Below are 15,559 nucleotides of genomic sequence, written 5' to 3'. Positions count from 1 at the left end.
CGAAACACCAACCCACCTCCATCTCCTCCATTTCTTCTTCTTCTACTCTCTTCTTTCTTCTTTTGCTCGAGGACGAGCAAATCTTCTAAGTTTGGTGTGGTAAAAGCATTGCTTTTTGTTTTTCCATAACCATTTATGGCACCAAAGGCCGGAAAAACCTCTAGAAAGAGGAAAGAGAAGGAAAAAGCTTCCACCTCCGAGTCATGGGAGATGGAGAGATTCATCTCAAAGGTGCATCAAGACCACTTCTATGAAGTTGTGGCCAATAAGAAAGTGATCCCCGAGGTCCCTTTCAAGCTCAAAAAGGGTGAACATCCGGAGATCCAACATGAGATTCGAAGAAGAGGTTGGGAAGTTCTCACCAACCCCATTCAACAAGTCGGAATCTTAATGGTTCAAGAGTTCTATGCCAATGCATGGATCACCAAGAACCATGATCAAAGTGTGAACCCGGATCCAAAGAATTGGCTTACAATGGTTCGGGGGAAATACTTAGATTTCAGTCCGGAAAATGTAAGGTTGGCATTCAACTTGCCCATGATGCAAGGAGATGCACACCCCTACACTAGAAGGGTCAACTTTGATCAAAGGTTGGACCAAGTCCTCATGGACATTTGTGAAGAGGGCGCTCAATGGAAGAGAGATTCAAGAGGAAAGCCGATTCAACTAAGAAGGCATGACCTCAAGCCCGTGGCTAGGGGATAGTTGGAGTTCATCTAACGCTCAATCATTCCCACTAGCAACCGGTCTGAAGTTACTATAGACCGGGCTATCATGATTCATAGCATTATGATTAGAGAAGAAGTAGAAGTTCTTGAGGTTATATCCCAAGAACTCTACAAGGTGGCGGACAAGTCCTCTACTTTGGCAAGGTTAGCCTTCCCTCATCTCATTTGTCACCTTTGCAATTCGGTTGGAATTGGCATAGAGGAAGACATCCTCATTGATGAGGACAAGCCCATCACTAAGAAAAGGATGGAGCAAACAAGAGATCCCACTCATGGACAAGAGCATGAGGAAAATCCTCATCATGAAATTCTTGAGATGCTTCAAGGGATGCATTTTCCTCCACAAAACTATTGGGAGCAAATCAACACCTCCCTAGGAGAATTGAGTTCCAATATGGGACAACTAAGGGTGGAGCACCAAGAGCATTCTATCCTCCTTCATGAAATTAGAGAAGACCAAAGAGTTATGAGAGAGGAGCAACAAAGGCAAGGAAGAGACATTGAGGAGCTCAAGCACTCCATAAGATCTTCAAGAGGAAGAACAAGCCGCCATCACTAAGGTGGACCCGTTCTTTAATTTCCTTGTTCTTTATTTTCTGTTTTTTTCGAAAATTATGCCTTATGTCTATTTATGTTTGTGTCTTTATTACATGATCACTAGTGTCTAAGTGTCTATGCCTTAAAGCTATGAAAATGAATCCATCACCTTTCTTAAATAAAGAGTGTTTAAAAAGGAAAAGAAGTGCATGAATTTCAAATTTTAAAACAGTTTAATTATTCTGATGTGGTGGCAATACTTTTGTCTTTCTGAATGAATGCTTGAATAGTGCATATTTTTGATATTGTTGATTCATGAATGTTAAAATTGTTGGCTCTTGAAAGAATGATGGAAAAGGAGAAATCTTATTTGATAATCTGAAAAGTCATAAAAATGATTCTTGAAGCAAGAAAAAGCAGTGAATAAAAAAGCTTGCAGAAAAAAATATAAGCAAAAAAAAAGAGAAAAAAAATGAATGAAAGAAAAAAAAAGAGAAAGAAAGAAAAAGAAAAAGCAAGCAGAAAAAGCCAATATCCCTTTAAACCAAAAGGCAAGGGTAAAATAAAAAGGATCCAACGCTTTGAGCATCAGTGGATAGAAGGGCCCACAGGAATAAATTCCTGACCTAAGTGGCTAAACCAAGCTGTCCCTAACCATGTGCTTGTGGCGTGAAGGTGTCAAGTGAAAACTTGAGACTGAGCAGTTAAAGTCGTCGTCCAAAAGCAAAAAGAGTGTGCTTAAGAGCTCTGGACACCTCTAATTGGGGACTCTAGCAAAGCTGAGTCACAATCTGAAAAAGGTTCACCCAGTTATGTGTCTGTGGCATTTATGTATCCGGTGGTAATACTGGAAAAAAAAATGCTTTGGGTCACGGCCAAGACTCATAAAGTAGCTGTGTTCAAGAATTAACATACTTAACTAGGAGAATCAATAACACTATCAAGATTCTGAGTTCCTATAGAAGCCAATCATTCTGAACTTCAAAGGATAAAGTGAGATGGCAAAACTGTTCAGAAGCAAAAAGCTAAAAGCCCCGCTCATCTAATTAATACTAATCTTCATAGATGTTTTTGGAATTCATTGTATATTCTCTTCTTTTTATCCTATTTGATTTTCAGTTTCTTGGGGACAAGCAACAATTTAAGTTTGGTGTTGTGATGAGCGGATAATTTATACGCTTTTTGGCATTGTTTTTAGTATATTTTTAGTATATTTTAGTTAGTTTTTATTATGTTTTTATTAGTTTTTAAATAAAAATCACATTTCTGGACTTTACTATGAGTTTGTGTGTTTTTCTATGATTTCAGGTATTTTCTGGCTGAAATTGAGGGACCTGAGCAAAAATCTGATTCAGAGGCTGAAAAAGGATTGCAGATGCTGTTGGATTCTGACCTCCCTGCACTCGAAGTGGATTTTCTGGAGCTACAGAAGCCCAATTGGCACGCTCTCAATTGCATTGGAAAAGACATCCTGGGCTTTCCAGCAATATATAATAGTCCATACTTTGTCCAAGATTTGATGGCCCAACCCAGTGTTCCAAGTCAGCATAGAAATTCTGACGTCAAAACGCCAGAGCTGGCACAAAAGCTGGAGTTAAACGCCCAAACTGGCACAAAAGCTGGCGTTTAACTCCAAGAAAAGTCTCTACATATGGAAGCTTCAATGCTCAGCCCAAGTACACACCAAGTGGGCTCGGAAGAAGATTTCTGCATTAATTACCTATTTCTGTAACCCTAGGCTACTAGTCTTCTATAAATAGGACCTTTTGCTATTGTATTTTGATCTTTGAATCATACTTTCATACACTTGATCACGTTTTGGGAGGCTGGCCTCACGGCCATGTCTGAACCTTGTTCTTATGTATTCTCAACGGTTGAGTTTCTACACACCATAGATTAAGGTGTGGAGCTCTGCTGTTCTTCATGAATTAATACAATTACTGTTGTTCTTCTATTCAATTCAGCCTACTTCTTCTCTAAGATATTCATTCGTTCTTCAACTTGATGAATGTGATGATCCGTGACACTCATCATTATTCTCACCTATGAACATGTGCCTGACAACCACCTCTGTTCTACTAGCACTGGCTTGAATGCGTATCTCTTGGGTTTCTAATCTAAGAGTAGAACCTTCGTGGTATAGGCTAGAATTATTGGCGGCCATTCCTGAGATCCGGAACGTCTAAACCTTGTCTGTGGTATTCTGAGTAGGATCTGGGAAGGGATGACTGTGACGAGCTTCAAACTCGCGACTGTTGGGCGTGTGACAGACACAAAAGGATCAATGGATCCTATTCCAACATGATCGAGAACCGACAGATGATTAGCCGTGCGGTGACAGCGTGCGTCGAACATTTTCACTGAGAGGACGGAAAGTAGCCATTGACAATGGTGATGCCCAACATAAAGCTTGCCATGGAAAGGAGTATGAATGATTGGAAGAAGGCAATAGGAAAGCAGAGGTTCAAGAAGAACAAAGCATCTTCATACGCTTATCTGAAATTCCTACCAATGAATTACATAAGTATCTCTATCTCTATCTTTATTTTATGTTTTATTTATCTTTAATTATCAATCCTCCATAACCATTTGAATCTGCCTGACTGAGATTTACAAGATGACCATAGCTTGCTTCAAGCCGACAGTCTCCGTGGGATCGACCCTTACTCACGTAAGGTATTACTTGGACGACCCAGTGCACTTGCTGGTTAGTTGTGCGGAATTGTGACAAAGTGTGATTCACGTTTGTGCGTACCAAGTTGTTGGCGCCATTGATGATCACAATTTCGTGCACCAACGGCTAATGAACATACCTGCACAGTAGCTTCGTTCGCCGTTTTCAAGTATTCATTAGAACAAGATCGACCTGATAAAGCCTCTAACCAAGACCTAACATTCAACTTACGGGACCATATGTCTCTGGCAACCGTAATTGCATGTTCCAATGAAGAGAATGGAGAGGCCATAGCCATTTTGTTAGCGAACGTTGTGCTTGCACAGCATGATGAGAAATCTTCCGTTTTCATTTCTCCTATTACAACACCATTTTATATTAACTATATTTGTCAATGATAACAATATTGTAATTCAAGATAATTTACTCGATGTCATAATTTTTTTTTATTGGATGTTAAGAACAATAACAATGATGATGAGGAACTGGTGGTATTCATGAAAATCAAATTGAAATGAAAACTTAATTCATATACGAAATCACAGATAGTAATGTAACCAGCAAACTGCGTACATCATAAACACTGTTAAACTTATCAAACACACACAGGTACTCTAAAAATGTTGTACATGTTTTGCCATATTTTCACTATGCTACATAATCTATGTTATCAAAAACATCTGCTACTGGGTCTTCTATATCATCTTCCCTTGTCAACTGTAAATCACTGATGTCACCTGCTGCTGACATGTTCAACCCGGGCTGAGGAGAAAAAGTAGCTTCAACATCCTCATTCTCTCCTCCCATGTCATACAAGTCTCGTGGTTTTACATGAACCACTACACTCCATTCTTGATCTACTTCATCACGTACATAGTAAACAAGCTGAGCTTCTGATGCCAATATGTACGGTTCATCCTCTTCTCGATCACCAGTGTGAATTGGACGAGCGAAATTAACGCTGGTAAGGCCCAGATGGTCTTCTTTGATTCCTCTGCTCATAGTTGTATCAGCCCAAATACATTTGAACAAAACCATTGTGAAATGGCAGCTGTAGTTTAGTTCAATGATGTCCACAATTTTTTCATAATATGGAATACTACCAACAGCCACTTTGTTGTCACGCATGCTGGCATAACTTCTTGTATTAGATGAGACATAAACTCCACTATTTTGTGTTTTTAGCTCGTCTTCCTTTGTGATAGTTCTAAACTTATACCCATTGATGTTGTATGCCCCAAACCGTCTTGCCTGAAGCATGGGACCACATGCCAGCAACTTCATTTCTTTCGAATGTACGGTACTGTCCATTGGAACCTAGCACCATAAATTAGAGTTTGTTTGTATTAAAAATCGGAATTTACAAGAAATAATTCTAGGGCAGAAATAAGTTGGTCAGCTTAAATTTCAACGAACCTCACGCTTGAACCGGCGAGAAAATTCTGAATGCACAACACGGTTTATCTTAGAGTGCGACCTTGTTTGATCCCATAATTTTCGCTTGGTTTCTGACCTAAATTTACTTTATGACATAACAAGAAATTAGTCCAACGACTGAGTGTTTGAAATTGGTTATAATCGTGCTTAATGATTACATGTGCATACTTACTCAATAAATGGAGCGACGGCCTCGCAATTGACTAGCACATGACAATGTGCCTGATCTCTTTCCATTGGGGTCAGTGCAAAATGTGATACAGCCCTTGAAGCTTTTTCAATTTCAGGGAACATAGTACATCCTGTATTGTTTGTAATATCAACAGAACGATCGTCAACTCGCGCTGGACTGTTGATTCTAGTCTCAGTATTATCCAAATATCTGGAGCAGAATGTCAAAATCTCCTCGGATAAATAGCCCTCCGCAATTGAGCCTTCAGCTTGTGCCCTGTTACGCACGTATTGCTTCAATCGTCTCAAGTACCTTTTACATAAATACGACATAACGTTTAGTATATACGTAAGAAAATTGAAAAAAGAATTCTTAAATGCGTTTATTAGCATGCTAACCTTTCTATTGGATACATCCACCGATAATGTACCAGGCCACCAAGTTTTAGTTCATCAACGAGGTGCACCGTAAGGTGAACCATGACAGTTAAGAAGGATGGAGAAAATATCATTTCCATCTGACACAGAGTTTGCACAACATGATTCTAAAGGGCACCAAGCTGCATAGGATTTATAGCTTTTCCACAGAGTCGCAATCACATTTGATACCAGACTTGGCAATGCATTCTTCACCAAAATTGGAAGTAATTATTCTATTAGAATGTGGCAGTCGTGACTCTTCAACCCATACAACTTGTGCTGCCGGATGTCAACACAACGAGCAATATTGCAAGAGTAACCATCTGGAAAGACCACGTTCTGTAGAGTCTTTAGAAATACATCCTTCTGTGGATTCGACATTGTGAAGATTGCTGAAGGATATTTACCACCTTCGTCCGGCCACAATTAAGGCCTTATGCCCATGCTTTGTAAATCTTTGCGAGCTTTAAGATTATCTTTTGATTTGACGCTATTGTTTAAGATAGTGAAGACCACATTGTCACAAATGTTTTTCTTTATGTGCATCACGTCAAGGTTATGATGCAACATGTGATCCTTCCAGTATGGGAGATCAAAGAACACACTCCTCTTTTTCTAATACGAGTCATCTTGATCTGCATCTTCACCAATGCGTCTTCTTTTGGCTGTCAGAGTTGATTTCTTCCCAAACGATACTTGCATGTTACATTGCTGCCTTAAGACATCTGTTCCAGAATACTTCTTCGGTGGATCCCTGCTTTCAGCTTGTCCGTCAAATCAACTACGGTCTAGTCTATACTTATGGCTCTGAGTCAAGAAGGGGCGATGTCCCATGTAACACCATTTTCGACTGAATGTTAGTCGCTGAGGCTTAGCGTCCACATTACAGTTCGGACATGCTAACCCACTGTACGTGTTCCATCCAGATAAATTTCCCAACCCCGGAAAATCGCTAATAGTCCACATTAGCGCTGCACGCATCTTGAAAGTGGTCCTCTTATTAGCATCATAAGTTTCAACACCATCCCACAATTGCTTCAACTCATCCACCAAGGGCTCTAAATATACATATATGTCATTACCTGGCATTTTAGGACTGGGAATAATCATAGATAGGATAAAATATGTTTGTTCCATGCAAAGCCATGGAGGAAGATTGTACGAAATAAGAATCATAGGCCAAATGGAATACTTCGTACTCATATTTCCGAAAGGATTAAATCCGTCACTAGCTAAAGCTAAACGAACATTGCGCGGATCATTGGAAAAACATGGATACTTTGCATCAAATTCTTTCCATGCTTCAGCGTCTCTTGGATGCCTCAAGTACCCATCATTATTATCAGACTCTTTATGCCATACCATGTCAGTTAAAGTCTTGCTACACATGAATAACCGTTGCAGTCGTGGTATAAGAGGAAAGTAACGGAGAGTTTTTGCTTGGAGAGGCTTTTCGTTCTTCCTGACCGGTATTTTGAGTTTCGTAACGGAACCCTTTCGCGTTTTTTGCTTCCATCGTGAAGTCCCACACTGCTTGCATTTGGTCGCGTCTTCATCATCACCCCGATACAACATGCAATCATTTGGGCATGCATCAACCTTTTTGTATTCAATCCCCAACTTTCGTATAGTTTTCTTCGCTTCATAGAAAGTGGATGGGAGTTTGGCTTGCTCGAATGCATCCCGCAATAAGTCCAAGATCATCGACATAGCCTTGTCACTCACCCCGCACATACACTTAATGTGATAAAGTTTCACCAGAAAAGACAACTTTGAGTATTTCGAGCAGCCGGGATATAATTCTTCCGCTCCATCCGTAAGAAGATCGGCAAAATCCTGTGCCTCGCGACTTGGACCATCGTACAAGTACGGCCACTCCAGATCATCGTCTTCTACAGGATCCCCTGTTGTGGTCTCCTCACCTCCAGGAGGCATTGTGAAGTTAAATGCCTCATGCACCATTTGAAGATATGGATTCACCTCGGTATTAACTTTCTCAAGTATCGGTGTGCAAGTAGATCTCTCCTCAGCTGGTTTTTCACCATGACGCAACCATAAAGTATATCCAGGGGAAAAAGGCTTTATCAACAGGTGGTCGTACGCATCCTCTCTTATTTGCATAAATTGAAACCCACATTGAGGGCATAGACACTTTATCATGTTATCCGACGATGCATTCGCAAATACAAAGTCTAGGAACTTATTAAGTCCTCGTCTATATTCTATGCTATCTCGTGGCTTAAGAATCCAGGTTTTGTCCATATCTATTGTACACCAAAAAACGCACATAATTACAGGTATACAACGACGATGAAATGTACGCCAATTTGGATATATTTTGTAGTACATTTTGAACTTATTCAAAATGTAAAAATGATATAATTTTAAACGATTTGGATAATATTGATTTGGTTTAAACTGTTCCACCTAATTTAACTTTATGCAAATGATTGATTTATACCGTGCTATTTTAAATTTATTTTTCAAATTATTTTGATCTAATATAATATAATCTGAATTAAATGGAATTTATATGCTAGTTAAACTTTAAGTAAGTCATTCGAATATTTAGTACATATATTTTGATAATATTTTAAATTGCTAATACGTATATTTATATATATATTTATTTAAATTAGTCTCCTAAATTTTTATTATTAATAACATATTTTACTCAAGTTATGTAAAATTTAAATAATTATAATTTAAATATTTAAAATTTCAATAAATATAATTTAAATTTTTTAAATTTAAACCTAATTATTTGGGTAATATATAATTTCATATATTTGTTAATAATTTCTTTTTGGTGACTTAAGATGGATAAATTCAAAATAAAAGAAAAAAATTGCGACAACATCATTAGGGACAACTATTTCGAAGGTCTGGCCATGTCAAGAACCAATTAAGGTACTCAACTTTAATTTTAACTAACTTCAAAAGTACTCCCTATCTTAGAGTGTTATTTTAGAATCTTTTTAATATTTTAAGCATAAAACAAATAAAAGGGTAAAATACTGAAATAAAAATGACACACTATTACCATACCACTCATTCTGTGTTGGCATACATAGTAGAATTTGGTGCGTGCATAAATCGATGGTCTCTTTCAAAAAGTTGATTAATAGAACTATTTTTTTTAAATACATTTTTAAAATATTTTAATAAAAGTTGATTACTAGTTTGTTCTTGGAAAAAATTTTCTTGAAATTTTTTCAATGAGATCGTATGTAAATTTTTCTCATTTATGTATTATATTCATTAGTTATATTAATCTTCTATTACAATACATTTTTTATTTACTTCACACAGTATTTATTTTACCTTATTTGACTTATCTTAATTCTTCTCTTTATTTTATTTTTTAATTGACAATTTTTTTTACTTTTCATATATAACTTTTTTATAATTCATCACATGCATGTTCTTTTTTAATTTACGTAACTTTTATAGTTTATATTTTACCATTGATGCTCTAGTTTGTGTTGTGTATTTATTTTTAATTTTTTAGTTATCTTTAAATATAATTATAAAAATATGATTTTATTCTGTCCAGTACTACCGCATTTAGTAGATAAATTACGAAATATTCATATATTGTTACTTTGAATGTGTTTGAAGATTTTTATAATATTAATTATAATAATATTTTGTGTTTATCCTCTTTTAATAAAAAAATTTTTATTTTTTTATTAATTATCCCGTACATTGTACGGGAACATACACTAGTTTGGTATTAATATTTGGGTGATAGAAACTGATGTAAACAAATCATAATTTTTTCTAGGATAAATTACAAATCATCAATACAATGACTACTAATTAGTACTCAGCAGAGGAACACATCAAAGACCTAAAAAGTTGAGCCAAACTATTTTAATTAAGTCTTACAATTTTTATAATAATAAAGAATTAATAAGTATAATTAGAAACTGAATAAGCTAAACATTAATTCAATATGTCAAATAATATCGATATTCATTAATAAATGACCATTTCATAAAAATAAATAATTAGAACACACATCGAGAATAGTATTACGACAAACAAAAAAAGGGAAGTAATAACTCTAAAATACTCCAAATAATACAACAAAAACACATAAATAATTACGCACCTTATGTTTATAGGTCAGTGATGCCAAAAAAAATAGTCTAAAATGTGTATAAAAAAGATGTAAAATAGTAAATATAAAATAATGTCCAAAAAAATTATGAAATTCAACAAAATTTTTCCAAACAGTTTTATCACAAAAATTAATTTAAGATGATTATATTATACACCAATAATAAGATAATTAGGTGAACCGACTGAACCAGTCGGATTTATCAAAAGACCGGTTCTCTAAAAAAAATTGAAAACCCCACCCCCAAAACACCCGACCCCTTCTCCCATCTGTCTCACTCTCACATAGAAAACAAAATCCCTAGTTTGCTTAACCTAGGGGAGAAAAGACCACCGCCAACATTAGCCCCCAGGCAACGCCCCACTAGCCACTGTCAGCTCCTCCAGCCGCCGCCACTCTTCTTTTCCTCACCGTATCTGCTCGTCGCAAATTCCCACCAACTATCGTCACCCGTAGCCGCCGCCAGTCTTGTATTCACCTTCTATTATCTCGTCGTGAACGCCGCCTCTGTGATCGTTGTCATCGGCAGTGACATCCGTCAACATCGCAACTACCGCCAGAGCTAGTTGCTGTCGCGAGTGTCTTCCTGCCGGCGCCAGCTCTGTTCGACCGTTTCACCCCAGCCACTGTTCCTGTCGCTGCCAAATCTGCAGTCTTATCTGTCTTTCCTGGAATATTTGTTCAATTTTTTGATGCTGTCAGTGCTACTGAGATTGAAATTTTAAATCATTAGTTAAATCTGCTCCTGTTGTGTATTATAGTTTTTTTTAATTTTGGATTGATTCATTGTATGATTTTTTTATTTTTCTTAGTTAATCTTTCTAAAAATTACTGCTTTAGTTCATTGCTGAACCTTGTTAAGCTTGCTTTAGTTGTGAAGTTGCTTGTTGCTTGAATTTAAAGGGATTGTGAATTTGGATTTAAGCTGTTATTGAAGTTTCCTTCGTTAGGGTGTTCTTCAGTTTCCAAGTGAAACTTGCCCTTTGGCAATCTAAGCATACACGTTTGATTTAGAGCACCTGATAATGCTGATTGTTAGATATTTCTTTCGTTGATGCTTTGTTTTCAATATTCCTATAGGTGTTGTGTTGTTGCTGTGTTTTAAATGTTCTTTTGATTCTTTGTTGTGTTGTTGCTGTGTTGTATTTCTTTTTAATTGAATATTTGTACTGATTAGCTCTCTGAGGACCTGCACACCGACTAGCATTATTGCAATAAAGCTTTCCCTGTTAAAACTTTTTGGCAATAAAAACTTTGACACAATGCGATAAATTTAAATACATTTGGAGTTTTCTTATTGTGTAGGAGAGATTTTAGAAACCTATTTAAAAAATTAGGTGAAGCACTTAATAACTAACGAGATTCGGGGGATAGGGTTTAAAGATTTAGTTTGGAGCATAGCAATTACTCTTAAAGACGAAACCGGAGCTAATAGGATAAAACAAGTAATATTGTCATATGAATGAAAAAAATTAGTTAAATAACTCTAGTACTGAGATTTTGAATTACTTGAAAAATTAAGTACAACGAAACCTTGATTTTGACAATTGGAAAGGAGATTAGAGTCTAACACTGAAAATGGTGGTACCTGGACGAATGTGTAGTTGGAAATTGATGAAACCCACAGACGACTATTGTTGGCACCCAAAATTTAAAAAGAAGAAGAGTGGAGATAATGAGTTTACAATTATACTTAAGTGAAATCTGTTATTATATAGTTGACTAAACTCATTTAAAATATAAGTTATTATCAAGTCTGTTTTGAAGATAAGTAAAAGAAAAAACGAATTTGCCTATATTCTCCGGATTTACAGTCTATTTTTGAACAGAAGGCTTTTTTTTTCAATTACAAATAATTAAATAGAAGGATAAATTAATTAAATAAAAGGTTAAATTAAGTAGTAGGAGAAACGGGCTACTCAACTCAGATAACAAAAAAATTTAAATTTGAAATCAAATAAGCTAGTTAAGTAAAAGCTGAAAAATCTGATTGAGATGAAGTTATTAGGCATTCAAAAAACCACCCAACGTTTTAGCAAAATTTGAAATCAAATAAGCTAGTTAAGTAAAAGCCGGAAAATCTGATTGAGATGAAGTTGTTAGGATTTCAAAAACCACCCAATATTTTAGCAGTCAGTGTCTCCCCTCTTCATAACCTACTTTGCGCCTCCTTCACCCCGAACCACTTTATAATTCTTATTTCAGATAGATTTTGCACGAAAACTGAGCTTATTCCTCTGCACATTAATCATGTTCTTTTAATCATTGAGAAGAATGCTCTTAAATTTAACCAAAGGGTTGAAGTGATTTTGAAACCGTGATTTTTGGTTCTATAATTTCTGTCCGGTCACCTAAGGTGAATAAATTTTCCATCATTGTTCCTTTTTCACTCTTATGTAATTAATTTATATTGTTTTATATCTTTCTGCAATTCATGATTAGTTTGATGATGATTTCTCCTATGTAACAGATTTTCGTCTTTTGCATTAGCTCTTTTTCGTAATGTTTTTCTGTTGTTACTACAACATAGTTCCAAACAACAAAGATAAGCACTGGGTCACGTTGTCATCATTTTTATTCTCCAAATTGTGCCTTCAAAAATTTTTTATCTTCTTTTCACGGAGTTTCAACACTACCAGAACAAGCAGTTATAGCACAAGCACTACAAGCAGGAGCCCTTGATTCTCTTCTTTCCACAGAATTCCGACACAGTTCCAGCACACCGGCGCCTGCCGCCTGTATCAGCGTCCTCCATCCACCGCTGCTGCAGCACCCCTGTCCCCTTTCTTTTTGCCCTGTTCTAGTTTTATTCTTCCAGATTCTTGTCCATTTTCCTGTTTAATTTTACTAAGTTTGATTAATTTGGTTAATTATTTGATTTTGGAGCGAACACACTTGGGCCCAACTTCTCAAAGTTCTTCATTCATCTTCGAATTAACTTGAGGCAAACACTTTTGTGGCCCAATTTCTCCTTTCTCATTTATTTATTTATTTATTTTTATCTATTAATGTCTTTTATCTATTTGTCTCTCTCTCTTTTTTTTTTGGTCTTACAGAACATACACACTTTCCCTCAGTTTAACCCAGAATTCGAACCCTTTTTAATACGATAGATATTTACATCTCAACTGTTGCTATTTAACAAATTCTCTAATGCTCGATTTGCTTTGATTTAATCAAGGTTACATTAATTTCTCATTTTACTTAGACAAATGTTTGCTGGGGATGAAAAATTGTTGCCATGTCATCTTTAACACCACAGAGTTTGTCTCTTTTATTAGCACCTTTGAAAGTTGATAACAGACTTTTCATGATTATTTAATTTCATTTATTTATTATTATTCAGCAACAAAATTGCTATATAATGTCTTAAATGTTGTTTGAAACTTGATTGATATAATTGGTATAGTCATTGTGCACTATTTGGTTTTCCATTGGCGTTCTATTGCTGGTTCTTTAAGGACCTTGTGTTGTGTAAAGGAATAATAGTCAAACCCACGCTACTCCGGTGAGTTATTTAATGCACTAGTTATTTAAAATGTTCATTTGCCTTGTAGTATATACACTTCTTCAATATAATTTGTGGGAAATTCGAATAAAATAAATTGATGTTCTAACTACTTTGTCTTTAGCAACCGGATGGAACGCATGATACGGGAGCAGATACTTCAAGTACACAGCGATGTGCAAGAGCCCCTCCACCTCCGCGTTCCGGCAACGGTGCTCGACAATCCCGTGTTAACACTATACCGTTTCGACCACCTCGCAATGAAACATGGCTGGCTTCGTCAAGTGACATTGGGGACGCTCGAGTTCCTGCGACAAATAGAAAGCATCCACCGGATTCACATGAAGGTGTAGATGACCATTCAAAAGATGAAGACTATGACCCGGAGGTGGATAAGATCGAGTCATTCGATGACCATCTAGACAACATATTTGCCGCACATGAAGTTGAACGTCAAGGCAATGCCAACAGTAAAAAAAAAAGACACTGATTATTGGGTTGTTGATGTCATAGGTATTCTTCTGATGCTTGCTTCTTAGTAAAGCTAATGATTCTTCTCCGTGCATTATATTCTCTTAGTAGACTAACATTTAAAGTTTGTTCATTGCTATTAGAAAATAGTGTGATCTCTTTTATGGAGCTGACTGTTAAGGAGGCATTAGCACTTCCTCCTGGAAAGAAGATCGTTCTACACCATAACAGAGAGTTGCAACAAGTTGGTCAGGCAGCGGGCTTATTGAGCGGGTTCTTGGGGACATTGGGGTCTGATTTTCAACAATTACCAATTTGTGCAAAGAGTTGGAAGACAATGAGCAAGGCTTCCAAGGAGCATGCGTATGACCAAGTTAAGGTAATGTTTACTCTTTTGTTTGATAAAGTAAGGCGCTACCAATGCTCGGTGTAAATTGCTGTTTGTTTACATATTAAATGAACAATAGAAGGAAAGATTAAGACGCACACACATGATATCGACCATACGGATTTTTATAGAATATTCGATAAATTTCTAAGGAACTTTTTATATAGTTTAAATTGTACTATATAATTATACAGCTTAATCCCCAATTAATCTGATCCTTTGTATATAGCAATGTAACTAATAATTATAGTAATAATAATAATAATAACAATAATGATAAAATTTATAAATCTCATGAGAATGTTAAAGCTGCTCCTATTGCTATTAATTAGAGAGTGACTAGCTATTATTTATGATTTTCGGTTAGATGAAAATGTCTGAGAAAAATAAATTTGGAACACATTTGCACAAGTTGATTATGTTACCGTCCTAACTTTGAAATTTTGAATGTTTATGTGGTTTTAATTTTTTTCTTGAGAGATTATTTCATTGTTTCCTAGCTATGGGGATGCTGTTTTTTTTGTGTGATGCAACTCTCCGTTAATAGGTGGATTTCTTTAGTTTTCTATTTTATTTGTTTTAGTCTGGTAAATTAGAGAAGGATAGTGCATGTTGGGTTTCTTGTAGTTGACTTCTGTGAATATTGTTGTCGAGAATTGTTGATGTCATAAAGTATGTCTTTTGATAATATATTAGTCTGTTTGAGGTGGTTAATTATTATATGTTGTCTTTTGATCTGAACTACTTGTAGCGAGTATTCCACTATGAGGACGATAAAAGAGGGTGGATAAAACGGAGAATTTTACAAAGAATAGGAAGTTGCTGGAGGAATTCAAGAAATCATTTGTTCCATAAGGTTTATGACGAAGAACTAACTTTTGAGCAAAATATCAAGCGTAAGCCAGCAGGAATAGAGGCAAATCACTGGAAGAAGTTTCTTCAATATCGGTTGGACGAGGACACGAAGGTAACAAATATGTAGTTGAAATTTCATTGTATGCGATTTTAAATGGTAATGAATTACTACTAAATATGCTGAATTTATTGTGATGGTGGAAAAACTACTACCCAAAAGTTCATCACCAAATCATTTATTTTG

At 36.0% G+C, this 15,559-nt stretch overlaps 1 protein-coding gene across 1 annotated transcript; it reads right to left on the bottom strand.

The window, feature by feature from the left end:
- Positions 1-6,744: 6,744 nt before the first annotated feature.
- On the bottom strand, positions 6,745-10,638 carry LOC107621142 (uncharacterized). The gene is made up of 2 exons (XM_016323179.1): positions 10,572-10,638; positions 6,745-8,231 (listed from the first exon to the last, which is right to left on the bottom strand). The coding sequence occupies exons 1-2, from the start codon at positions 10,636-10,638 to the stop codon at positions 6,745-6,747; spliced, it is 1,554 nt and encodes a 517-aa protein (XP_016178665.1).
- Between the last annotated feature and the right edge of the window lie 4,921 nt (positions 10,639-15,559).

This window comes from Arachis ipaensis, chromosome B10 (genome assembly GCF_059453495.1).
Source record: "Arachis ipaensis isolate K30076 ecotype BB chromosome B10, ASM5945349v1, whole genome shotgun sequence".
Taxonomy (NCBI): Eukaryota; Viridiplantae; Streptophyta; class Magnoliopsida; order Fabales; family Fabaceae; genus Arachis; species Arachis ipaensis.
The sequence above is the reverse complement of the archived record's forward strand: the minus strand, read 5'-3'. Positions and strand labels throughout refer to the sequence as shown.

Coding starts and splice junctions, on each gene's coding strand:
- LOC107621142 (XM_016323179.1), bottom strand. CDS start 10,638: ATGTTGACGGATGTCACTGCCGATGACAACGATCACAGAGGCGGCGTT. Junction 8,232..10,571: donor TCACGACGAGATAATAGAAG/GTGAATACAAGA, acceptor GGTGTACAATAG/ATATGGACAAAACCTGGATT.